Source organism: Athene cunicularia, assembly GCF_003259725.1.
Source record: "Athene cunicularia isolate RWA chromosome 12 unlocalized genomic scaffold, athCun1 chr12_part1, whole genome shotgun sequence".
NCBI classification, from domain to species: domain Eukaryota; kingdom Metazoa; phylum Chordata; class Aves; order Strigiformes; family Strigidae; genus Athene; species Athene cunicularia.
The window spans coordinates 6814622-6840630 of record NW_020799116.1 but is presented as its reverse complement, the minus strand read 5'-3'; the positions used below and the strand labels follow the sequence as shown (position 1 = coordinate 6840630).

The window sequence follows — 26009 nt, the reverse complement described above, 5'->3', positions numbered from 1 at the left end:
CTCTTCTGTGTAGAATCAAAAGGAACTGTTTTTTTCTCAGCCAGGTTTAGGATTACTTTTGAACATTTTTTTTTTTTTTTTTAAAAAAAAAGCCAAATTCTTTTAATCGCAGGTGAGGACATAATTTTGACTGGATGCCAGTTCTTCATAACTAACACTACAACCTCTTTAGGAATGAAAGTATGTTGTCCCATGCCTTCTTCAAACTCATTAATCTCTGCTGAATTTTTTCCAAAGCTTGCCCTCTGCCCGCTCACACAGCTAAAAGATAGGCAGCTCATTTTCCAAGTAAATGACACTCGCAGTGCTTCAGAGTATGTGTCTGTTTTGACTTAGGTTTTGGCTTTGCAGTTACTTTCATGCAAGCCCTAGACGGATTTTTAAGCAGGCTCATTAACAGGCAGTACCAGAAGAGGAATTTGGAGGTTTGGAACTCGGCGAGATTTTGGGTTTTTTCCCTTGTATGTACAATGAAGGATTTCAGTGCTTGTTCAAAGACCTATAACTCCACTTTATGAAGAGTTTAGCAACCCAACCCTTAAATATTTTAAAGTTACTTGTGCTCCCAGGTCACTAAGGTATTTCTGAAAATCTTATGCAAGATTGTAAGAGATAAGAGAAAATGTGAGTAGTGGTTGTAACTGATTGCTGCTTTTTCTACCCCATGTGTCAGTGTGCAGGCAACTTAAAACTGAGGCTGTTGCTGGTCACACTTACCTACTGGTAGCCCTGCAGGGCTCACCCAGCTGCAGTGACCTCCAGAGATCAAGAGGAATATACTCGCAGCAGGGAGTTGTGGGCGAATGCTTCAGGCTGAAGATCACTGACCGGTGACTCTGCCTGCTGCTACCCCAGGAGGTCCCTTTTTTGCCGAGCCAAGCTGGCCTTCAACATCAGTAACTCTGTGGTTTTACTGCTTGCATAGAAAGTGATTGTGTAGTGTGTGAGGTGTCTGCAGTGGCTTGTAGCACCCCATGGCCTGCCCTCGGCATTAAATCTCAGAAGCCTCATCTGCACCCTGGCTGGGAGAGAAAAACAGCTTGCTTTCTCCTCCAAACGGCAACAGGAGTTGTGCTTAAAAAAAGAGTATCTCCAAAACCAGAGATTATATGGGCAAGGGAAAGAGGTGGCTGGAAAACTAGGGAAAAACAACCTTCCAATGTTCGTCACTTGTAAGTGGAGAAGGTTTCAAGCAGTCTGTACGCTCCTTGACAAAGGGGAGCGGGAGGGAAGGCGGCTGGTTTAGAACAGATACCTCCTTCCTGTGCATGAAAGGAAGCTTTCAATTGCCTTGTGGTGAAATGCTCTTGGCTCTCGACTGGGGTGGAGCAGGCTGTGGAGACACCCACACCCAGACGCCCGGGGCTTGCTATGCACAAGTGCAGAACGATAAGACACCTCCTGAATACAGAAGTCTGGACCCTGCCAAGAGCGCGTGTGAACTTCAAAATCCATCTGTTTGACGTCACTCTCCACCTCGCAGGGTGTGGGGAAGGAGGGGAACGGACTGTGTTTTCCTGTAAGCCTCACAGGGAGTCCAAACTGGAGTGAGGGTTGAACAGAACCAGGACTGATAACTGAGTGTTACCTGTATATCTGGGGACTGAGGAGGGGTGGTGCTCCCAGACCCTAACCTAGCCATGCAGGAGAAAGAGTAGCTCGTCCCCACCATAACTGACAACACTCATATTAGGTTATTGCTCTGGTTCACTTCTGGAGGGGCCTCTTTCTGTGGCCTGTACAGAAGAATTCCCTGTAGCTGGGTACCAGATGCCTTCTGCTCCCTTATTTATGGTCACCCAGCCTTCCCCATGGGTATCTTGTGGGAATAGCTGCAGACTGCAGTCTTACTTCCTACTTGCCAGTACACATCACCTCTTGTAAGGTGGTTGTGGCAGGCAAGTTGGCACACACAAGTATGGAAAATACTGGTTGAATTGACAAGGGCTGTTCTTTTCTTTTTTTTTTTTTTTTTTTTTTTTTTTTTTCAGAATACTCTCTTACAACAACCTAACAAGGCTGGATGAGGGAAGCTTGGCAGACCTTGGGGGACTGCATGTACTACGACTGAGCCACAATTCCATCAATCATATTGCAGAAGGTGCTTTCAAGGGACTCAAAAACCTGCGTGTCCTGTAAGTTGCTCCCAGCTTTTGTGTGCTAACACCCATCTTCCCCTCCACAGTTTGTGTTCCACCAAACTGTACTTCTTTGCAGTTGCTTTGGGTACCTGTGTCATCAGCATCAACCCCCCCTACATACTGCTCTGTTGTCTTCAGCAGCTGTGTGTTTACCTCATTATCTAACTTGAGTGAACTTGTATTTTTTAATTAAGAGTAGTTAGGAGAATTGCCGTTGGACTGCTCAGTGTTTTAGGGTGCTTTCAGAGTAGAAGGCTTCAGAGTAAAATTACAGAAACAGGACAGGTTCCTGAATTTAGCCCAGCTGAGCAAAAATCCCTGAGGTTTCAGTGCTTCAGTAATAGCAGAATTTCTCTTGCTATCATATTGACTAATGATTCCTTCCACTGACATATCCTCTTACATGTTCTATCGAGCATTTTTGTGGGCTGTTATTTTTTTTTTTTAAACTGAATAATAAATACAAAATTATGGGCTAAAAAATGGGAAAGCCAAGACATTCAGAGGTTGGGTTTAGGATCTGACTATACCAGAAGTGTAAGAACACATGAAGCTTCACCCAGTCTTGGGTCCAGTCATGGGAGAGCAGGAAACTGCTGCAGGTACCATGCCAATAATCAGAAGTCTTTCTCTTTAATGCAGAATTGGGCTTATTTGGGTCATGAAATGTTCTGCTGCTCTGATTTTCATGGTAATCCCTGAACAAAAAAGTTTGCCATGCTATCAAGAGAAAAAGTTTCATGTGCCCTAACGTTGAATTGCAGTGTTCCATCCAGTCGTGGTTATGGCCATTTACCAGTGACTTTAAAATAAAAGTCACTGACACAACTGGAAATGAGCTTGCTAGTCCATATACCAACTTCTAGGATTTTAGGGCTAGCAGAGACCATTAGACAGCTCAATCTGACCTCCTCTGGGATGCCAGCTGTAGAATTGCACTGTCATGCACTGTTAAACCCAAGAGCTGTGTTAGATCGAAGTACATCTGGGCTTGCCTTAGAAACATCAGAAGATGGGGAATCCAGTTCTAATAATTGTCCATTCCTGCAGCTGTGCTGCCTCTGTCTCCCTTCTTTGGACCTGCTGGGCTGCTGGCTGCTCTCCTCTCTCCAGGGGCTGTGGGCTCAGCACCTTCATCTGGCACACCACAAAGTTCTCACAGTCTGTCTTACAGAACCTTCCATGCTCCCAGACTGGTTGAGTTCAGCGGGCTGATTTAATTCTTCCTTCAAAAGAAAAAAACCCCACACTTTGATACTTTTATTCCTCTTCAGAAGCCCATTGTGGCCTGAGTAATTAAAAGGAAATGGGAACAGAGAGATCTCCCCTCTTTACAGTACTTTTTGCATCTTACTTTTTCCTTTATTGAAGTTCACAGTGAAGGAAGTGACTGGAAAGTGAGTTTGAGTTTTGTTTGCCTTTTTTCCTTTTTTTTAAACTTAAGCCAAAACCTTTCAGCCACTGGGCATTCAGAAAGGGACCTCTCTGAGGCAGCTGTCAAGACCGGAACTAAAGGTTCCCAAAGAAAAATGGAGGGGAAGGGGAGCTGGTAGTTCTCTTTGCTCTGCAGTGAATGTGGAGCCTCTTTTATGTCTAGGACAGAGAGAGGGGGGAGGTAGAGGAGAGGAGTGTGTGAGCAAGCTCTAATTTAATAAAGAAAAAAGCCTATTGGGTCCTGCACCTGGTGAAAAAGACCCGAGCATGCTTTAATTATGACCTATTGTTGGGGAGCCTTTGGTGGGTGTGAAACTGCTGAAATGTGGAGCTATTCAAATAGAGGTCAGGCCCAGAGACCTCAGAGCACAATGATTAACAAGGCTGTGAGCATTCAAGCTCAGCCAGCCAGAAAGAATAGGAAATTGGCAACAGGGACTGGGAGAGGAGCTTGAATACAAAGAGAGCTAGGCCAAAATACCCCACTCTTTTTTTTTTTCCTCTATTTTCACTCATTTGTTAAAAAGGTTTTTATTCCTCCTTTCTAACACTAAACCTTTGAGTTGCCTCTGGAAGAACAAGCCATACCATTTTCTTTTCCTTTTTCAAGAAAACACAATGTGTGGCAGTCAATTAATAAAACTGTGTGTCAGAGAGCTCCTACAGGCCGTTCCCACTTGTCTGTCTGCCATGGGAAAGGGTTTGCTGGTCCAAAGACCAGTAGTAGCCTGTGGTGGAACTGAAGAGGAGCAATGTCTGAGAAGGGATTTGCCCTTAAAAACCAAATAGAACAACAGGCATTGGCTTGGCAACCATTGGGGAAATGTAGAAATTTAGCTCCGGGAGGATGTATTTGCTCCTGCCCCACTCGGATAGTGCTGAAAATGTCAGCACATCAAAGCATCTCTCCTGGACTTGTCTCTTACGCCACCACAGCATTATATGCGGCCACACCCCACGGGGATGTTGAGTTTTTATCCATCCCTTTGGCATAGACCGACCCACAGATCACCCTGACATCCACAGTGATGCTGGCTAAGGCCAGGGTTCCCCAGGGACGTGAGATTTGGGTCTCACGCTGAAGCCAGCTGAGAAACAGGAATTGTGGCTTTTGGCCATCTCCCTTCACATCTTGAGTTCACACACCAAAGCTGAGAAACAAGCAAAAACTGCAGCCATCTTAGGTACTGAGAGCAAAAGTCTCGGCCCCATCTCAGCTGAGGAAAACCATGCCAATAAAACTGGGATTTTAAAAAAAATTCTGTTCTCTTCATGTAGGTTATTGTGTCTTTCTGCTGCATAGCCCAGAAGCTACGCTATGATGCCCGTGTCTGGAATGTTGCAAAATGCAGGGGACTTTGTTTTTGCTTTTTTGGTCTTGATATTTTTAAACTTGGAAGTGTTCTGATAATAATCTTCAAAAGGTGCAAAAGGAGTACCTGACGGTTCGAGGGGTTATCTGGATGGTAAAGTTTGCTTTGTTGTTGGGTTTTGCTAGGTTTTAAATCAGTGATGTAACAAAACCAACAAAAGCCTATTTATTTTTTTATTTCTTTTTACTTAACATTAGAAATGATGAATTTCTGTCTGTGTTTCTGGGTATTCATTGCTAGCTGGAATTAAAGCTAGGAGGGAAGGATTTTTAAACAGACTGTTTAAACAGCTTTTGTGGATCTCTCATGTTTGTTCTGTGTGCTTGTTTTTCTTCAGACCTCTTTGACTCTTGTGATTGATGGTCAATTTGAAAGCCAAAAGAAGCTAACTCTGAAAGAAGAATTCTTAGTCTTTTTTTTTTAAAAAAGTGGTTATACAGAGAATTAGGCTTGTGTAGGAATGATGGTGCTTTCCTTTGAGCTTTGAAGTTCATTGCCAGAAAAGAATGCAGCTTCATAGAAAATACACCAAATCATCTAGGATATTGCTATAGACAAATACTTGTATACATTTGAGTAGCCAAAGTTATCTTAATTCATGATAGTAGCACTTAAGGACAGAAGTTCTTTCAGTTTGGTTTTGGAACTTAGTTTTCTTTTTCCTTCTTTTGTTTGGATGCACTGAATTAGAAAATGACTGAAAGCTACTTGTTAAAAAGTAGCTATCTGCTACTGCTGGTGTTTTAGAAAGAGAGAGGGTTTCAGCTGGGGAAAAGTCAGCGCTCGTTTTGGAATGCACCATCTCAGCATGGGTCGGTGCGGGAAAAGTGATTAGTGCTGCTTTGCTGTGCAGCAGGACTCTGCTTTTTTTCTGATAACTGTCAGGAGAAATAGGGAAGCTCCTCATGTGGCCTTCTCAAACTTTCTTCCATTAGTTTTGAACCATGAGCCTGGGACTAAAGCACTGATTATGAGCTCTCTCTTGTCCTCTCCCCAGGGAATTGGACCACAACGACATCTCGGGCACAATAGAAGACACCAACGGAGCCTTCACAGGCCTAGAAAACCTAAGCAGGCTGTGAGTATCCCTGGGCTTGATGTTCTGCAAAGCAGTTGTGTTGTGTGCCTGTGTAGGGGTGGGTCTCTCTCCTCCAAAACAGCCTTTCCTCCCTTTGGAACAAGATACAAATCAACAGAAAATCTGCGATGTAGTAGTTTTGCAGGCTCACTGCAAGAGCGCAGATGTGATTATCAAGCACTTGTGTTTCTAAGCAGATATGAGGCGATTGTAGACCTTTTAAAGCAGTGAACCGACTGTGCCACATGCTGTAGTTCAGAGGTACAGGAGAAACTTAAGTCGTTTTCATCTGTAAGATTCAGCAGAACTGTTCCTCTCTTCTAAAAGCAAACAGCAACAAAGAAGACCCCTTGCAATCTTCAGCGAAGCACTGATTGATGCAGCAAATAACAATAAACAGAAGAGAAAAATCACCCCATTTCCTGTTACAACAGAGGATTGAAACAGGATTCGTTTCTGTGGGATACTCTGAGAGTGATCTTTTGGGCTCGCTTCCATGTGCAGTGACAATAAAAGGCACCATGGGGCATAGGCTCTTAAAGAGATAAAAAGAAACCTAAGGCAAGCATGCGCCTTGCAAATGTTTATAGCTTGCTTGGCCTTTGCAAGTATTTTCACATTGCTCTGTACTTGTTTGTATTCCATTTGAAATCGGCTATATAAATCAGCCCTGTCAGAGAAGTCTCTGATGGCTTGTGACAAATCAAGAGTCTTTCTAATCATTACCTCTTGCCTTTGTTTAAGTTCTCAGCACCCCCCCATCACGCTGTCTCTGATGCTGAGATGGCACAGCCAGAGGTGCAGTAAAAGTACCTCGATGGATAGCAGATGGCTAGAATGAATCCTGGCAGGCGGTATATTGTCACGCTCTCATTTAGAGACTCCTGGGGGAGTGGGAAGAGCCATGGCAGGATTCGTGGGGACGTAATGCTTAGAGAAAAAAAAAATTTAAGTCACAGACATAGCTGTCATTTGATAATTGCTGAGGGGAGTCACTGGATCCAAGGAAAGGAGAACCAAGATGTAGCTGCAAATAAAAGTGAGGCAGAAGTCAGAGAAGGACTTGAGGACAGGGGGAGTTAGGCAGGGAGGTAGAAGTGTGTGGGAGAGAGGCCAGTAGGAACTGCTGCGCACGTGGATTTGGGAAATCTTCCCACGAGTTGCTAGAAAAAAGGCAGAGGAGCAGATGTGGTGGTGGGAGAGTCCTTGGCTGCTGTTGCTGAAGTTTTTGGTTTGTCTGAAGAAACCAATAAAATCATGTGAGCGGCTAGAAGGGTAGTGGAAACAGAGGCTTTGTCCGGAGGGATTTATAGGCTGTAGGACTGTGAGTCTGTAGTGCTGCTTTGACAAGGGAGAGATGGTGGAGGAAAGGAGCGGAGGTGAGCTGTTCTGGTGAGACACCCACCACAGGGCACCCCTCCAGTGTGGCCAGTGGGAGCAAAAGTGGTGGTCCCAAGTGATTGGGGTATGTTAGAAATGCTGGGTGCAGATAACAGGAGAGAGGTGAAAAAGCCAGAGGAGACAGCATTGAGGGGAAGAGTTCAGCAGAAGGATTGACTCAGCAACCAGAAGAAATGAGCACTGATGAGTTGTGGGGGTCAGGCAGAGGCCAGGAGGTATGGCACGGAGCAGGAGGAGGAAGGCAGGCAGCAGAGGCAGCCTTGGGGTTATGCAGGTCGTGTGTTTGGAGCTCTGGGCAGAGCAGCTCTTGCTCCCCTGTGAAATAGCCGTGGTCTGATCTGATGTTTATCATCCAGCACAGGGAATGGCTTCAGAAGATGGCTGGGTTTGTCTGCCAGTAGCAAAGGATGCGGCAAGGGCTTGCACAAGTGTAAAGAAGCTGGGTTTGCACCTTTTGTCATGTTGTTGACCTCTGTCTTTTGTTACACGTGGATTTGGACCAGTTCTGAGTCTGAAGGCAAGGGAAGGACACGTGTCTGTGGTTTGTGAGGGGCATCGCGGCGAATTTCATAGCCTGGAAGAGTGTGTGGATCAGGTTGTTCTCGGGCAGACAGGAGTGGCTTGGTTACCTAACAGTGAACCTGCTGTGGGGCAGGCAAGTCGCTGGGATGGTTCATTGTCAGCCAGAATGTAAGGCTAGAAGAACCCTCAGAATATGAGATTATTTCATTAGGTTTCTGGAGGTGTTTTGAGGATACTTAGGAGAAGTCACTTCTCAAGGGATCTGCTCAGGTCTGGTTTAGCTCAGCACGTAAATCCCAAACTTCTAATTTTATCTAAAGCTGAAGTGAGTATCATTCTTGCTGGCAGGTTTTTTTCATAAATAAAATACCAGCCTTTACAGCAGACGTTTCACTGCATGATGTAGGGCCTGTGTTTAAACCATCAACCAGCTTTAAATGCATTAGCATACAAAAATAAATGGGCACTTCAGAGGAGACCTTCCAATGAATTAATAATCACCTCAGCTCTGTGGAGATTGCCTTAAAAGCCCTTTGATCTGGCACAGATTAGCTTCTGAAAGGATTTAGCACAGAGAGGGTTGTTCGCTGAAATGAAGGTGTTAAACTGAGAGGTGGGGAGGCCAGTCACTTTAGCCTTCTCTGAATTATATATGAAGCTCTCCGGGATGGAGAGCACAGGCCTAAATTAAAATGTTGCTTCAAGAAAGCGGGAGTCGAGAAGCACCGAAGCATAAAAAGCATCAGTGGAATCGCTGGGGAACAAGGAGTTTCCTAATTATTCAAGCTGCTCAATGTAACCGGTTTTTTGATGGCTCACTCAGTGACTGAGATCTTCCTGCAGGTGCAAAACTGGCTAGAGGAGAAAATGCCGCTTTCTAATGAATTGCATGCCTAGCGTGTAATTACACTGATGCAATCACGGGGAGAGCATGCTTGTGCCTAGCTCTGCCGACAGCGGAGGAGCGTTTCTGGGCTGCAGCAGGCAGGCTGATTGTGGAGCTGCGTGCCGCCGCGTTTGCATTCCAGCGGGCCACAGCCCTTTGAAGGGGGCTGCTGGGTTCAACCCATTTCAGAACTGGAGAAGCGGTTAGCTGAAATTTCGAAGGCGTAATGATTTTAATGAGTTTGCTGGGGCATGGCTTTATTACCCACGTGTTATGTATTTCTCATGTATATAGTCTTAAAATTGTATGCACCTATGCAAGTGGTGTATACGTTGTGTATTCACATCCCGGACGTAGTGCTTATCTCTGCACAGATAAGTAAACAGGTATAATCAGTATCTCCAATTTTCAAAGTCCAAGATCCACTGTAAACAATAAATGGAAATCTCCAGTTATCAAACTCAAGCTCCAGCATAGCACCTAATGTTTAGGAGTATGGCTCCAGAAATTAGTGTGTATGGATGCGGCCATATGACCAGAGTTTGCATATAATAAATTATTTACTATATTAACCATTATAATGGATTTTTCAAAGCCTTCATTAATACAACATCCCTTTTACCAAATGATGGTACACATGACTGCACACATCCTTTGGTGGTTGGGGTGTTTCACCCAGAGCTAAAAGCCACCCACACTCATGCAATAAATAGGACCTCTGATACCCTGGGTTTAGTGCCGTAACAAGGAGCTCAGTAAAGTTCACTGTAGATATTTGGAATAATACTGTTGATAAAGCAGGTTGCAGCTATCTGGAACCTTTAACCGGCCACCAGTGTGCCTATAATAGATGTCTTTATTCTTACCTCAAATCAAGTAATTAACAAAGGGACCCAGCTCTGAAAATTCAGTGGTAGTTTTGTAGTAAGTTAACTCTGCCTGTAAGAAAGGGCTTCAAGCTTCACTATGGAGGCTGGGAGGTGGCTTTGCCTGAAACTTGAAGCTTTTGCTTGTGTTTTGCTCTAGAATGGTAAGATTTGTGATTCTGTGGCCACAGACCTTTTGTATGGATCTAAGAGTAACTGGCCTTTCCTCTTAAGAATTAGAGCGGTGGCTCATCCAGCAACGCGACTGTCAGGGTGATTGATTTTCTGAGGACCTACTCAGGGTCATAGTATTGCCCAGTGGCAGGCATACAAATTCCCTCCAAAGACAACAGGCTGCAAGGACAAATTGTGATCCAGTCCCAGTCCTCGCTATCGTAACAGTGTGATAAGTCCCAATTTTCCTTTCTACCTGTTGCAGCATCCACGCAGAAAGTGGGCTTTCTGGGTACCAGTGCTGAGACACCAAATTATCCTGACATTTGAAAGATGCTTTGTGAAAAGCTCTAACAAGCTCCTGCAAATGTGTTTGCTCATGGAATGACTGTGTATGCTCCATCTTGTACCCCAGCAGCCTTTCTCCAGCTGATAGCAAGCAGTGGGACCATCGTTGGTTTAGAGCCTTAATAGTATATGTGATTTTGCTCTGAATGTTTTATTGGCTGCTGACTGTATGAAATGTTATGACCACTGAGGATAGGGAAGGGTTAGGGCTGCCTGACGGGGCGGCGTATGTTCCCTGATAAAAGTTCCCTTGTTAATGCTCTATGGAGAGTTTCCTCTGCAAGCAGTGCAAGCAGCTATAGATTGCACCCTGTATTGAAGGAAAACTCAATCCAATGCAGCACCAGCTGTGCCAGTGTTTTCCCTGAGGTGTTAGTGATGACTTGCATTGGATACCATGTGAAGCAGGTGGTGATAAAAGATGCACCTGGAAGATAAACCTTAGACAGAGAGAACTTGGGGAAGGAAAGCATTTCCTAATTAATGGCATTGGTTGATGTTTTATTAAAACAGGTGAGGAGACTATCCATTTTGCATGAACCCTGCCCCTGACGGATCAGCACTGGTCAATATTTATAGAGAACAGTTACTCTGCAAATAGCAGCTGGGCTGTGATCGCTCCAGCTGGCTGTTGCCTGCTAATAGTCCCTTCTTGGTGCTGCGTAGAACTGTTGCTGATTTGGAGGAATGCTCGCTGGTCACAGATGCAAGCAAGCACGCTCCTCCGCTCTCTGCCTTTCCTCTTCTTCCTTTTGCCTCTTGAAATTACCACTCAGTTATTATTTATTACTTCTTTTGCATTACATTACTTTGCTGTCGTATTTATAATTAGCCAAGGAAGGAGATCAGCAGTCACTTCAGTTAGCTGCTCTATAAACCTGCAGCCAAGAGACAGCCCTCAGCCCTTGTGTGTGGATGTCTGTTCAGGCCAAGCAGCCGTGAATAAATTACCCCTCTTTTACTATCTGGGAAGAAGTCAGAAATGAAAAGTGTTGCAGGGAGAGACCAAAATCTTGTTAAACTGTCACTGCACTTAATCCTGTCCACAACGAGCCTGCAAAGAATAGAGGGGACCTCCTGTTACTCAGCAAGCTGGTTTCCAAGCACTAGAGCAAACCTGCCTTTTTACATGATACAGCACATTCCCTTTTGTGCTGTCATCACTATTAAATTCAAATACAGATAAAAGGGTTTAATTTCAGGAGTGGGAAGGCAAGTGTACTTCATCCCTCTTAATCTCCGTGCAGTTCAGATTTCCCAGGACTTGCACTGAGCGCGTATATCAGATAAAACCACGCTAATTGTGTTCCTTCTTTTTCTGCCCCCCTCTCCCCATTTTCTTTCTGTTTATCTGGCACTGGATGTTTGGAAACTGCAGAACTCTGTTTGGAAACAAGATCAAGTCGGTGGCCAAGAAAGCATTCTCAGGGTTGGAGGCCCTGGAGCACCTGTGAGTAACCCACCATGCCTCAGAGTTTGGGAAGGGGGGTCTGCCAAAAGTAGCTGCTTGAGAGAGCTGCTAGCAATTTAATAGCGTCTTTGTAAACTGAGAAGCCAGTCCATTTGTGGGGGCCACCTGCTTCCTTCTCATTATAAGTCCGTCTCAACTTTGGCCTTTTTTTGTGCCAGGAACAAAGTTATAGAACATATGGCAAATCTGCATGTTCTTAATTTTTTGATTTGTTCTTGGATAAATATCACTTTGACTTGCGCGCTGCTTCTTTGCAGGCTGTTAGCAATGAAAATATGCTATTTCAGATGTAGCCCTCTCTCTTCCTGCCTTGCCCCAACTTCCTCCTAAATCTAGGCTCTGGCAGTGACACACGTTGCAGATGACTGCTTACGATGCAGGCACCGAACATCCCCATTCAGCACAACTGCCTTAGAGCGATTTGCAAGAAGTAAATTTTGGCTGCTGCTGTCTAATTTTTTTCTGTGTCCCAAAGCTGATGACTCCAGCAGTGATTCATGAATAACTTCCTTTCTGAATTAAGACAAGTTAAAGTGTATGTGATTTTGCTCTGGATGTTTTATTGGCTGTTGATTGTATGGGATGTTATGACCATTGAGAGCATACGGAAGGGTTGGGGCTGCCTGATGGGGGTGGCAGGGGTGTGTGTGTACATTCCCAGATAAAGGTTCCTTCATTAATGCTTTATGGAGATCTTCCTCTGCAAGTGGTGCCTGTCTGTCCTGCACTTCCTTAGTAAAACTTAAGCCCTAAATCTGACACTGTCCTTTTTCAGAGAACGAGTGAATTTTTTAATTAGCAATAGTTGTGAGGGAAGCTTTTACAAATACCTCCTTTTGAAACATTGCAGTGGTGTTTGAACGCAATAATATCCTCTCAAAGTCACTTTTAAATAACTTCTTAAATGCTGTTTAGTGCAAGTATTTGCTTTCTTTATGTTTGCTGAAGGTCTAGCCTGGGATACAACATTCCTGACTATCTTTGGTTATCAAGGGGGCTGAGGAATTTCTGAGCTATGGATGATGGAGGTAGCTGAGACTGAGAAAGCATAGTGAGAAGATGGGGTATGGAACAACTCAGTGATTTATCAGTGTGGTTTTTGTTGGTTGACTGTTGTTCAGCAACACTTACTCACTATTGAAGTATTTTGTGGAGAACCATGAGTTGCGAGCGCAGTATCACCTAAACAAGGAGCTCCCAAATAACGTGTGACGTTGCTTAAACACGGAGAGGCTTTTTCATAGCCATAGGGTCCCTTTTGTTCACGTTGCCTTTGGTTGTGTTCTGCAGGAACCTTGGGGATAACGCCATCCGCTCAATTCAAGCAGATGCTTTTGCGAAGATGAAGAGTCTGCGGCAGCTGTAAGTAATTGGTCTGTACATGCCATTAAGGAGGCAGGGATTCTTCTTGCCCTGGATGTGAGAAGTAGCACGTTGTTTCCAATGGGGTGTTATCCCCATTACCACTCATTATTTCCTCCTCCCCTCTGTCCTCCTCTGCAGGGTATTTTTACACATGAGTAGATGTCAGGGGAACATCTTGCATTTAATAGTGAGTGAAATCAGATCATCGGAACAGGTTCTTCCAGCAGGTTCGCATCTGTGTAATTATTCATCTCTGCTCAGGAAGTCCAGCCCTGGTCCTGTTAGCCATCTCTCCTTCTCATACTGCCCCTGATTTAATTCCCAGTGGCCCATCTGCTCCTTTGCTGTACCTATGTTTGGGGTTCGCGTACAGTACTGACATTTCAGTGATAAGCACTATTTGAACTGGATCCACTTGTCATCCAGCCTTCTGGTGTAAAAATACGGATGTGTTATCAGAGATGCTGCTTGTGCTCTAGGCTGGGGCTCTGCACTGTTATCAGACACTGTTTCCAGTCTTGCCTGGTTTCGTTTTCTCCTCTCCTCCATAAATATTTAATCCACTGTCAGTGCATTGCTACACTCTGGAGTAGTGCAATGTCTGTGGAACAAGAAATCGCTTATTTGGAATTTGGGCAGGTTCAGATTCTTCTTCCTGACGTTGGAAATGGGAATCAGATCGTCACTGTTAGCAACAACATTTAATACCAGTAACTGGGGAATGACAAAGATAAATGTTGCATGTCCGTTTGTTTAACTACCTTATCTTTTGCACTGGCTCATGAAACAAAATTGAGGTGGAAGATTGGGCCTATTAGTGAAGAACTTATGGAGTCCCAGATGCTGTGAAGGAGCTTTTATACCACGGCGAAGGCAGCTCTCAGACGGGGGACAGATACATACAGAATGCATTGTACTGAAGCCTTAAATACCAAAGGTGTCTCTGCCCTGCCCCAGCTAACCAGCAGTGTTTGTGCCATCCCGTGTATTAGGGGCTGCGCAGCTTTCTAGGACAGCAAAGTGGACAACTTTGGAAAATAGGATCCTTGTGTTTTGTCATTCCCTCCCTCTCCAGTCCATTTCTTTCTTTTCCCCTTTCCTGGCTATTTCTAGACTTCAGGATTTCCCGAGGTGGTCAGGTAAAAAAAAATTGGAGAAGATTCACATCTTACAACACAGCGCTGGAGTCGGGATTCTGCTGTGCCCTTGATACCCTGCTCTTGCACATCTTGCAGGATTGCAGGCAGGACTTCTCTGTCTGGGACCATTTTCCCAGTCTCTGAGGCATCCTCATTGTTGATTTGAGGGATCAGACTGGGTTTTTATAGGATCTTGGACCAAAGTCTGAATTTCTTGTTGGTGTAAACTTGCAGTTCTTCACTGGCCTCAGAGCTATGCTGAGCCACAATTTGTCCCAGAACATTTAAAAATAATCCCGAGGCTCACCTTTTATTTGCCTCTTTCTCAGAGCTCTTTTTTTTTTTATCAGAAGGTGCTAAGTTACTGTTAGAATGCTGAGAAATGGTTTTGTCTTTAGCTTTCCAAACGCTGTTTGTATTGGGTTTACAGAAATGTCTGTGGTCATTTCTCTTCCACTGCTTGTGTTAATGAGTAAACACAACATCAGCTACACCTCTTACCCCTGGTGATGCTGGTGTGTGAGCATGCACCTTACCAGCAGGCAGGCAGGGCCTCTCCACTTACTCCTTTGGTGTTGGCCACAGAGGGAACTAAAAATCTTACACTGGGAACTTGCCTTCCTCCCACTGTTCAGTAAATCCTGAATTCAGTCCCCACCAAAGATGCTCAAACCACAGAGGCAGAGGAGGAGCACGCGTGGTAATTACATATGAGAAATGGGAGTAGGATGAGCTGTAGCGTTGACTTGTTCTTCTGCTGCGTGTCGTCTTTGTAGATGATCTGCCTCAGTGTCTCTCACTTGAACCAGGGATGACATTGCTTGTCTCTTCCTGGGGATCGCTCTGGAAGTCAGTTAATAAATATAAGGTTCTGGGGAGTGTCACTTGGAGTGCAGGAGTGGGCTGCTCTGTGTGGAGATGAAATGTTGTTTAAATGTGTTATGTATTTAACGTCATTAGTGCCTCGAGGACAACCCTGTAGTCCCTTTTCTTCCCTTCTATCCATGCTGGGAGGGAGGGAGGAATGTGACTAACATGAAAGGGCTGTGAGCTTTCCAGCCTTCTCTCCGTGCGGGACTCACAGCAGGCTCGTGTTGGTTTTGTTTCCCTGCAGCCACATAAACAGTGACAGCTTCCTCTGCGATTGCCAGCTGAAATGGTTGCCCCAGTGGTTAGTTGAGAAAGAGCTGCAATCCTTTGTGGTGGCCACCTGCGCCCATCCTGAGTCACTAAAAAGCAAGAGCATTTTTGCCATCCTGCCAGAAAGTTTTGTGTGTGGTAAGTCTTGCCTGTGAGTTTTGAGGTTGTATGAAGGGTAGGAGTCACTTGGGAAACATTTTCTTTGACTACTAGCATGTTATTATGAGAGGGTTTCTGTTTTGTTTTGTTATTCAATGGGATCAAAGGAAGCCTAAGCCTACTTTTTAAAAATTTGTCATTGGCTACAAATTATTTCCCACCAAAACCACACAGTGCATTGCTTGCATCTAGTGTATTTCTTACGGGGCTCCCTGAGTATTAAATCAAAAGGGACTAATGCTTGTTCCAGTTCCAGATGGAGCTGCACAGACACTTCCCCAGTCCTCTTGGTTTGATACTACCAAGACTGCAGCTATAATTTTTTTCACTCTGCAGTGTTCAGACCACCTTCTGTGGCTTTGTGTTCCTCACACACTACTTCTTCCTCTTGGAAATTACAAAGGGTTAAAAAAAAAGCAGAGGAGAATCTCTCCATCACAGCTCCTTTTTTTTGAGCCAATGTTACACATGAACCAACCGACAGCTAACGGTTGCATTATAATCTTTTTTTTCTCCTCTGGTTGTTGTTTCTTTTAAGCAGCACCTACTGCTGTTCTCCCACCCGAACACTGCAGTTGACTGCACCTGAGCTGTGGTTGCAAAGCAGCTTTAGTTAATACCCAGCACACACAAACATCTACTGCCTCTCTCATAAAGAAAAGAAATGTAAATGATCAGAGGAGGCCAAAATGATGCTACTCCTGCATCCAGCTTTTGGGTGAACCACTTTTGCCTGGTTTGGTGAGGCAAACCCTGTGCTGTGGAGCCAACCAGTGTGGATCCTGGATGGAGCTGCCTGTGGCTGTTTGAAAGAAAAATGAGCTTTTGAAAACACCGTGTAACTAAGCTGAATGCATGACTTGCATTGAACACAGAGCAAAAGCTTTGTTCCAGCTGCTGTCCCATGTCCCTCTTGATCCCAGAGTGGTAGGGCTCTGCCTAGGTGGCCTCCGAGCGACTCTGGGAGGCTTGCTGTGTTCATCTGGAAGAAGAGATCATGAAGGCTCCATCCCCACAGCAACATCACAAAGCAAAGACAGCTTTGCTTCTCCTGTGCCTGCCAAGTCCTCCAGGCACTAGTACTCCTGGTTCCAGAGGCCTGGCTGTTTAATTAAACCTTAGTCAAATATTAAATTACACCATTTGTAGAAATCTAATAAATGAATCTGCTTGGAACCTTGCTAAAACCAACAATCTTCAGGGCAGAGAGAGTGTGCAAAGCTTTCCACACCAGATGGGTGACAGGCAAATACAGCTGCTTCTGCTTTGACAGTGCGTGCTGCCGTCACCTTGCTCGGCAGCATTTACCCCTCGAGGTGGCATCTGAAGCCCTTTAAGTGTCCTCCTGCTCTCCCCTCCTCTTTCATGCTAACGCAGGCCTGGAGGTGAAGGTTTAAGTTCAGCATTGCTCTTCACGCATGGGTTGTACACGGAAGGAGATTTTCTTCAGACCGTAGTGTCTTTCTGAGGTTCAGCTACACCGGCAAAGAGAGCTGGGCATCTTGTAGGTGTTTGAGGTCACTAAGTTGCCATCTCTGTGCACTGGTTACAGAAGGAACCAGAGGAATGGGAGCCCTAGTTTAGACCAGCCACTCAGTGGAGTTGTGGGTGGCACATTGCACTGTAGAGCCAGTCTGGAGTACTTTGCAAGAACAAGTGACTTTCCTGGTGTCAACAGCAGTGGATATCAAAGCAGATGTGCGATAATGTCTTTCTCTTACATCTCATTTCGTCTCTCTGCTTGCTCCAGTCTTTCCTCACAGTCCAGAGCTAACTGCGCCTCTTGTTTTCTCTCAGATGATTTCCCCAAGCCGCAGATCATCATCCAGCCTGAGACAACAGTGGCTGTCCTTGGGAAGGACATCCGTTTCACTTGCTCGGCTGCCAGCAGTAGCAGCTCCCCCATGATGTTTGCGTGGAAGAAAGACAACGAGATGCTGTACAACGCTGAGATTGAGAACTTTGCCCACGTGCGGGCAAAGGACGGCGAGGTGATGGAGTACACCACCATTCTGCACCTCCGGCACGTCACCTTCGCCCACGAAGGGCGTTACCAGTGTATCATCACCAACCACTTTGGCTCTACCTACTCCAACAAGGCCCGGCTCACTGTTAATGGTGAGTAGGAAGCTGCTTTCTTACTCCTTTCCTCAGCCTGAGCTGGTAGAATTCTCGGGGACCCACTTTTGGTAGGGCACTTACTCCTGAGGGTCCATTCCTGATGGTGAGGAGCTCTTAACCTCTTCACAGCAGCTGCCTGCATCTCAGTGGATGCTGAGAAATGCTGTGTGAAGAGCACACGCCGGGCTTGTGATGGCTGCCATCCAGCCAAGCACTTCAGCACGTTGTTAATGGTTTTAGCTGCCTCTCTTTGACTGTTCCAGTAGAGTCTGCCTGATGACATGGGCAGATGAAAATGAAAATACAAAAGGATACAAAGAAGAGGGGCTGTAGTGATTGGAAGTTCTCTGTAGGAGAGATAACAGGGTTTCTTTCCAGGTTAATCACAGAAGAAAATTAGATCCCAGCTCTGATGGCCCTGAGTGGGGGGTTCTTGGGCACTGCAGACCTGTATGTGCTACAGAAACACAGGGGTAGTCCCCAGCAGTTGAGAGCTATCAGGCAAAACCAGCTTGCCACCCTCTTGCCTCTGGGTAAATTATATTAATCTCCTGCCTAGGAAGGAAAACAGAACTGCCCAGGAGATGGTGTTTTCCCCACGGAATTGCTCATCCCTTTGTCTTGTTTTTTCCCTTTGTCAGTGTTGCCCTCGTTTATCAAAACTCCCCGCAACGTCACCAGCCGGACAGGGGCAACAGCACGGCTGGAGTGTGCAGCTGAAGGACACCCCACCCCACAAATTGCCTGGCAGAAAGACGGGGGCACGGACTTCCCTGCGGCCCGAGAGCGCCGCATGCACGTCATGCCCGATGACGACGTCTTCTTCATTACGAATGTGAAGGTAGAAGACACGGGTGTCTACAGCTGCACGGCACAGAACTCTGCGGGGTCTGTGCTTGCAAATGCCAACCTGACTGTACTAGGTAAGACACGTTAGTGCCCAGAATCACAGAATCATTCAGGTTGGAAAAGACCCTCGGGATCATCGAGTCCAACCCTCAGCCCCACTCTACAAAGTTCTCCCCTACCCCACATCCCCCAAGCTCTGGAAGTGGGAACTGGAAGAAGGGATGGCAGTTCGAGCTCCTCAGCAGCTGCAGATATAGAAAAGGGACAGAGAGGCAGTGCTCTGCATTAGTCTTGTTTCATTATTTCACACTGTAGTTAACTAATGAAAAATGCCCTGCTCTTTAAGATGAGGAGCCGTTAAGTCACATTTCCTCTAGTTCCAAGGAAGCCCCTCCAACCACTCTACTGTCTGGGAAAATTACCTCAAAAGGAAATAGCACTTCATTTCTCTTGCCCTGTGAAATAATTCACGTGTGTCAGCCATTGCCCCCTTGTCCTGGGGGCTTTCTTTGTTGGGAAGACAGACACCAACTGATTATGGGAAGGGCTTGGTTGTGATTGTTAGATCTGTTGTGGTTTGGGGCTGCCACGCTCCAGGGCACGTGGCTGTGTAGAGCACTGGCTGTCTTATTTGTTTGCAGGAACATCCGTTCCGTTCAGTACTTAGAATAAACCTGTTATGCTGTCCCTACGAATTAATTTCTGTGTTTATTCTCCTGCAGAGACACCATCTTTGATTCACCCGCTGGAAGACCACGTCGTGTCTGTAGGTGAGACTGTGGCTCTTCAGTGCAAAGCCACCGGGAGCCCATCTCCTCACATCACCTGGCTGAAAGGTGACCAGCCCCTGATCGTCACAGAAAGGCATCACTTCACCTCAGGCAACCAGCTGCTGATCGTTAGGAACGTTGTCTTGGAGGATGCTGGGAAATACACCTGTGAAATGTCCAACATCGTGGGGACAGAGCGCGCGCACAGCCACGTGAGCATCTTGCAGTCTCTCAGCTGTAGGAAGGACCGTACCACCGTGGGGATCATCACCATTGCCGTGGTGTGTAGCATCGTGCTGACATCTCTGGTCTGGGTCTGCATCATCTACCAAACCAGGAAGAAGAGTGAAGAATACAGCGTCACCAACACAGGTAGCTCTAGCCTCCTGCTGAGGCGTCCCCTCACCTGTTGTGCTCTCGGGCTTCCCACTGAGGCCGAGTCAGTAGCCACACAATCACCCTGGAAAAGCAGTTGGCTTATCTCGGTGGTTCTCTTGGCCCACAGAGCTGGAACCAGCTTCCACCTGCTGTTGAAGCATGTTCAGAGCTGCATTTCTCCCCTTGGCTTGCTTGAAGACAGAAAGGTCTTTTCCTCTTGGCAGTAGTTCTAGCCATTGCTTTTGCTACTTTGATTCTTCCATGACCATAAATGATAACCATCCATCTTGAGATGGTCTGGATTATGTCCATGATGTTGGGAACCTGTCTTCTCAAGAATCTGTATTTTCAAAGACTTTGTATTCAAAACTTGATAAATTAGACTTAGAAGCTGCTATCCCTTTTTCTGTGTTGCCTTTAAGAGCTGTCATAGCCCAGCTGATGAGGAGTATCCCTCACTTTTTAGGGGAAGTAGTGTTTATTGCTTTCTCCTGATATTCAGAAGGGATAATTTGGTGCTGAAATAAGTGTTTCAGTGAGAATAAACTCTCCTGCCCTCAACATTATGCAGCTTCTGAAGAAAGTACTGGAAGAACCAGCCTAAGACTTCCTGACCCTGCTGGGATTTGCAGCCTCCCTGTATTACGCTCAGCTTTAGATATAGTACAACGTAGGATTTTAAAGACATGGGCTAGGGAGGAAGTCTTGGATACCCTACAATCAGTGTGATGTGTCAGTAGGGTTTTCTTTTTCCCCTTTTTCTCAGTCCTGAAAATCTGGGGCTTCATGCCCCAGTGAGTTTCACTTGGCTTTGTGTGACAGGGGAAACTGAAATTATCTGATATAAAATGGGGAAAGCCGAGGATAGCTATAACAGGTTGGGACTTACTTGCCTGCTTAAGTGAATTGAAGACCCTGTTCTCCAGAAAGTCTTTTACACTCATGGCTTTGGAAGACAGAGGACTTGAGTCAAATGTGGTACTCAGTATTTGTTCTGAAGAGTCAGTTCCACCTCCACCTACCTTGTACTGACCATGCCAAATGCAAACAGAGTGGCTTTATCAGCACTCCATCTCACAGCTTTAAGCTTTGAAAAATCAGGAGTGGGGCTTCTGAGGAGGGGGTGGAAGTTCAGGAGTTAGGCACTTCAGTTTCCGTTGCATCTACAGAGAATACCTGATCTGGTCCCAAATCCTTCTGGAAAATGTGATTTTTACATGTCTTTGAAAACCAAAGCCTTTATAACTTGCTAGGAACTGACATTTCTGTGCTCCCATTGCTCTAGATGAGACTATTGTGCCTCCCGACGTGCCAAGCTACTTGTCCTCCCAAGGGACTCTTTCTGACCGGCAGGAAGTGGTCGTCAGAGTCGACACCCAACAGCCGAACGGGCACGTCGACAGCAACGGTGAGAACCCTTTTAATTGTTTTTCCTCTAATGCTCCATCTGAACTTGATGCGAGGAGGTAGAAATCACAAAGTACTTCTGGGCTTGTTATGAGTTATCTGAAAGATCTTCATAATGTAATTCTCCAGCTACTGCATTTATGCAGGACAAGGATCTGTGTCTCACTTCACAAAGCTATCCTCTCCCAGTAATAGCAGTGTTCATACAAGCAGACTGCTTCAGAAACTGCTCAGTCAGGCCCTAAGGACTATTTTTTTGCTAATTTTGGATTAGGTTTTTGGCACCAGAGTTACACATAGTTAAGCTCTACTAGAAAATACATTAGCATTGCCTGTCCCTGCCTTCAGGCTTCGAAATTAAATGTTGGGGTTTTACAGTATTTAAACACAGCACATTAGGAAGGAAAAGTTAAGCGTTCTGAACTAAGATTCTCCTAAGATTGTACAGCATTTACTCTGTTAAACATTAGTTTAAAATTATCTATTCTCTCTTAATTTTTTTCTCCCTTTCGCAGTTTTTACATGAGAAATAAGACTAACAGTTTATTTAACTGTGAGCAGATGGTTGTAGTCTTTAGCCAGATGGTTTGTTTGTTACAGGTATGTGTCAGACTGATGCTGGAAGGTGTCCAGATGTTGAAGCTCCCACTGTAGGCTGTAGACAGCCAAAGCTGTGTATTGGCTATAATAAAGACACTTGGAAAACTGAAGACATGGCTGATGGAATGCTTGTTCCAGATAAGACAGGTACAAAACCCATTAATCTGGAAAGGTATTTTGTGTTTGTACAGATCAGAAAGCCCTCTAAGACAGACAGCATTAAGACAAGAAACTGTTACCTTAAAAAAAAAAAAAAAAAGGCCCAGAATGATTCTCAGGTGTGAGCACAGTAAATTTACTTTCTCCTGCTTGCTTTGATCCTCTATCAAGCTTGGATAGTTTGAATTGGAGGAGCTGTCAGAAAGAGGCAGACTAAAGCTCGTGATGGCCATTCCTTGCGGCCAGCTGATCGCTGTTTTGATTTGAGCTATTTCTAAAATGTTGGGAGCACTTTCCAGCTCGAGGGTGTTAAAATTTTGCGTTCTCTTTAAAGGGGCTGCAAACTTCTTGATTTTCAAAATTTAAAAGGTTGTTTTGGGCACTACACCTGCCTCTGCCCTTTGCTAATTTCTTGGCTGTTACAGTCCTACTTTTCTATTTTTAGGATGTGTTTTCTGTCCTCATGCTATATTGTAACATCCACAGAAAAACTGCCAGTGAAACAAATTTTCTCTCCAGGAGAAACTGTAAAGTTTAATAATGGAAAGTTGTGAAGTGCACTAAGGAAATTAACTTTCAGTGTTTAGAAACTCCTTCCTACTTGCTTCTTTGAATTCTGCTTACCTGTTACTACCACTAACAGATATAACCGATCTTGAGATAACAATATGAGCTGACAGTGACCCTTGTAAAGCAGCAGCACAAAAATAAGAAAGGTAACCTGGTATTTTAAAGCAAATACAGGAAAGTTGCACTTTTTATTTCTACCTTGTCTAGAAAGTCTAGGAAAAGAAATAAATGCAGAGGGTTTTTTTTCTTTCAAAAAAAAAAAAAAGTTGCGTTAAACTTACTAATTGGAAATACCTTTAGTGACAGCTACAGAGTTCTGAAAAACGCAGGTGTTTGCTAGCCCTGTATAGAACTAAGAAATGTCCGTGTTATTGAGTGAGCGATTCCCACACTGCCAAGGGATGGATGAACTAAACAGAGCTGCCTTTTCCTTCCACGAGTTGTGTGCATCAGTGCTGACAACTTCCAGCTGGTTAATCTCCATCCGTTGGCGTTTTCCCTTCCTCCCTCACAGGCTACGGCCTGCCAGTTGTGTGCACGGACTGCAGCGGCAGCACGGACAGCATGAACGTCCACATTTACCCCAAGGAGCTGGAGTACTACTCCGAGAGCCTTAAGACTATGGATAATACCTACCCAAGCGTGCTGAGCAGCAAGGAACAAAATAGGAAGAGGGGTGCAGGCGCCAGCCTTCTTCATCCTCAGCCCTGCAACGGGATTGCCAGCGGCAAGAGGATGGAAACAGACGGGACCCTCTACCCCAGCAACCACGACAGAATAAGGCCTGTGAGCACGACCAGCCCGCTGCTTGCAGACAAACAGGGTACGTGGTTCCTTGCGGGTGTCCTTCCCTCCCCAGATGCAATAGGAGACCCTCCGGGTTATCGCAGAGCCTTGTTTTTCTCCCACCAGCTTTTTTTAACTGGCTCAAGGGCGTAGATGACAGTGGCAGGGTTGGCGGCAGGCTGAGCATCGACTAACCACGCTGCTGCTTTGGGTTTTTTGCAGGCTCTTCCCCAGCAGTAGCAAAGCCTTCAGAGCTCAACGACCTTAATTTGGTGAGAGCTTCGCCAGCAGGAGGGTCATTAAAACAACTGAACGTGCTTCCTGAAATGTCCCCAATACTACTGGATTTGCAGGGCGAGGCAGAGGTGAAACAGGGTCTCCTGTCCAACGGCCACGCACCCAAGTCCTGCGACTCCATTCATGAGCTGAAGCCACCGAACAGATCGCTGGACTGAGAGGACAGACTGCCATGTGCAAAGTAACAAACACACTATTATTTTTTTTTTTTTAATTTTTTTGCACAGAGTATATAGGCTACTTACTTCTACCTCAAATCTCAAACTGATGACCTGTCAAAGGCAAACAACTGAGGTATGAGAAACAAGCTTGTATGGGGAACAAACTCCTGTTCGAGCGTCATCTGTTTGTACATAGTTTAAAACTTCCCTGAGAAGTATGAAGCGTTCAAAAGTTGACTTGCATATGAAGCACATAAATGCAAGGGATTATTGTGTAAAGAGAAAAGTATTTGATACAACTGTACATAAGAGTTTTCATATATAAATATATATATATAAAAAATATATATATCTTTTACAGAGGCTATTTTAATCTTTAGTGCATGGAAAACTGAGTGAAATTTTACAATTTTGGCAATATTGTTTTCAGTATCAGGTTGCTGTTAAAACTTTGTGAGAGAAATAATTCTGGTGCCTTAAATGCATAAGCAGAACTTTAAAAAGCCAGACTGTTCCAAAGGGATTGTCCTCTTTTCAGTGGAAGTTCCTTTAAATCAAGTATCAATTGGGTTACTTAGCACAAATTTCCTTTCCCTTTGAAACTTATTGCACTTAACACGTTTAAAGAGAGATCTTCAACTGTTTCAGATGAAGTTATAGGACAAAAATAAAACACGCAGTAGGAAATTACATAGCAACCTGATTTTTTTTTTTTCCTGTTAGTGGAAGAACTTAAATTCCATTGCTTTTCAAAACTGCATAAAAATTAGTATTTGAACTGTTAGTGGACCACACAAGAGGCACTGAATAATTCAGCAACGGTGCAGAGCCCCAGAACATCCAGACAGCAAGGCCGTGGCGATTCCTGAGCAGTCGTTACCAAAATCTGGTGCAGTAAATGCTGGGATGGTTCACTCCGGTCCCAGCAGAAGGTGTTACCTGCCCACAGAGGCTGTTCCAGCACTGATCACCTGCAGAAGCTTCCCCTCTCCCCCGGATGCAGCTTTCCCTGTGTGTGAGGTGCATGTGAGCATACGCAGCCCGGCCCCCTTTCGAAGGAATAACCCCTGCCACTGTAATGCATTTTCACACCCCCAAAAAACCCCACGTCTGTGCTGGAGGGGGGTTTGAAACCATAGAGCTGTTTGTTTTGACAACAAAACTAAAATCACACTCCTAAGCTGACAGCTGTACTGTTAATTCGTCTGGTACTTCTTTTATTCCTGCAACACAATATTGTGCTTTCTTGTTGAACACCATTACCCCCGTCTGCAGACTGAAAATATCTGCCTCAAGTGAATTATGCTGCCTTGTGTAGCTCTGCAGAAATACACTCATTTAGAAGGGAAACTCTGTATTTATGGTTGAAAGTACTCTCTTAAGTGGAAATGTCCCAAGTATTTTTAAATACGTGGTCTTTTAAGTTCATCCATGAATGGGGGGAAAAAGAAATACCCACATTGGTCAAACAGATCTTTGTCACTTCTAACTTCACTATGATGCTTTTTATTTATAGAAAGGCTGCTTTCTGTTGGTGTTGGTACCTGTGGATGGAGGACTCCCTTCCAGTTACTTGTAATTTGAGTTCTGCTAACATAAGGTTGCTAACTCTGGTGATGACTACTTTGGGGAAGGTTTATTAGGGGGTTTTGTTACTTTTTTCCTTAGGAGCACCTCAAATGCCAGTTCCACTGAAGCCGAGTCTGGTGGAAATCCACCTTTGCTAGTACTGTGCCTCAAAACAAGCAGCAGAGATAAGGGCAGAAACGTTTTAATTTTCTGTTCAGATCCATCCCCTGGGGCTCTGCGGGGGTTTCACGGAGCTGTTCTGTGCTGCCCTGCACCAGGATGGACAGTGCTGGTTTTGTTACAGGCTGGTCCTGCCCAGCTGTACCTTGAGGAGCTGAGTTTCCCTGCAGCCTGGCCGCTGAGCCTGACCTTGGTGAAGCAAGGCAGCATTCAGGCTGGTCCCTGTCTGTATCAGCTCCTGACTTTGACATTTTTGCACTTTGAGACAGGTGGCTAATTATGGTGAGTGCCAAGTTTATTCAAAGCAAAGGAAATGGATGTTAGAAAATTATAAACCGAGCGTAGTTTTCCCTTTACTGCAGGGGAAATTACGCTTCAGAACCGACTCACAAGGTGAGAACAGTGGAACTGGGGACACGGGGAAGATGGGAATGATTTAATTGACTCACTTTGGCAGAAACGTCATCACCACTGCAGATACAAAGCATATTTGCCACATTAACATTTGAAAATAATGTTTCTGAATAAAGTTAACTGCCTAACGTTATGACTTCCACTAAATATGTGAATTTGCTGCTTCTAAGAGGCAATGTGAAAGAGGAAGTATTACTTTTGTGTACAAAGTTATTTATTTATTAGAAAATTTGGTACAATGTTGTACATTG

General features: G+C 45.0%; 1 protein-coding gene across 1 annotated transcript in view; it reads left to right on the top strand.

Moving 5' to 3' along the window:
- Window positions 1-25642, top strand: part of LRIG1 (leucine rich repeats and immunoglobulin like domains 1) — a 62207-nt gene extending 36565 nt beyond the window's left edge. The window contains exons 8-19 of the mRNA XM_026857550.1: window positions 1992-2135; window positions 5946-6026; window positions 11602-11673; window positions 12985-13056; window positions 15313-15476; window positions 17295-17615; window positions 18260-18541; window positions 19190-19609; window positions 20901-21023; window positions 21623-21769; window positions 22866-23174; window positions 23360-25642. Coding sequence (XP_026713351.1) covers window positions 1992-2135; window positions 5946-6026; window positions 11602-11673; window positions 12985-13056; window positions 15313-15476; window positions 17295-17615; window positions 18260-18541; window positions 19190-19609; window positions 20901-21023; window positions 21623-21769; window positions 22866-23174; window positions 23360-23592 — 2368 coding nt within the window. The 3' untranslated portion in view covers window positions 23593-25642. The remainder of the gene's footprint in view (window positions 1-1991; window positions 2136-5945; window positions 6027-11601; window positions 11674-12984; window positions 13057-15312; window positions 15477-17294; window positions 17616-18259; window positions 18542-19189; window positions 19610-20900; window positions 21024-21622; window positions 21770-22865; window positions 23175-23359) is intronic.
- Window positions 25643-26009: the final 367 nt, after the last annotated feature.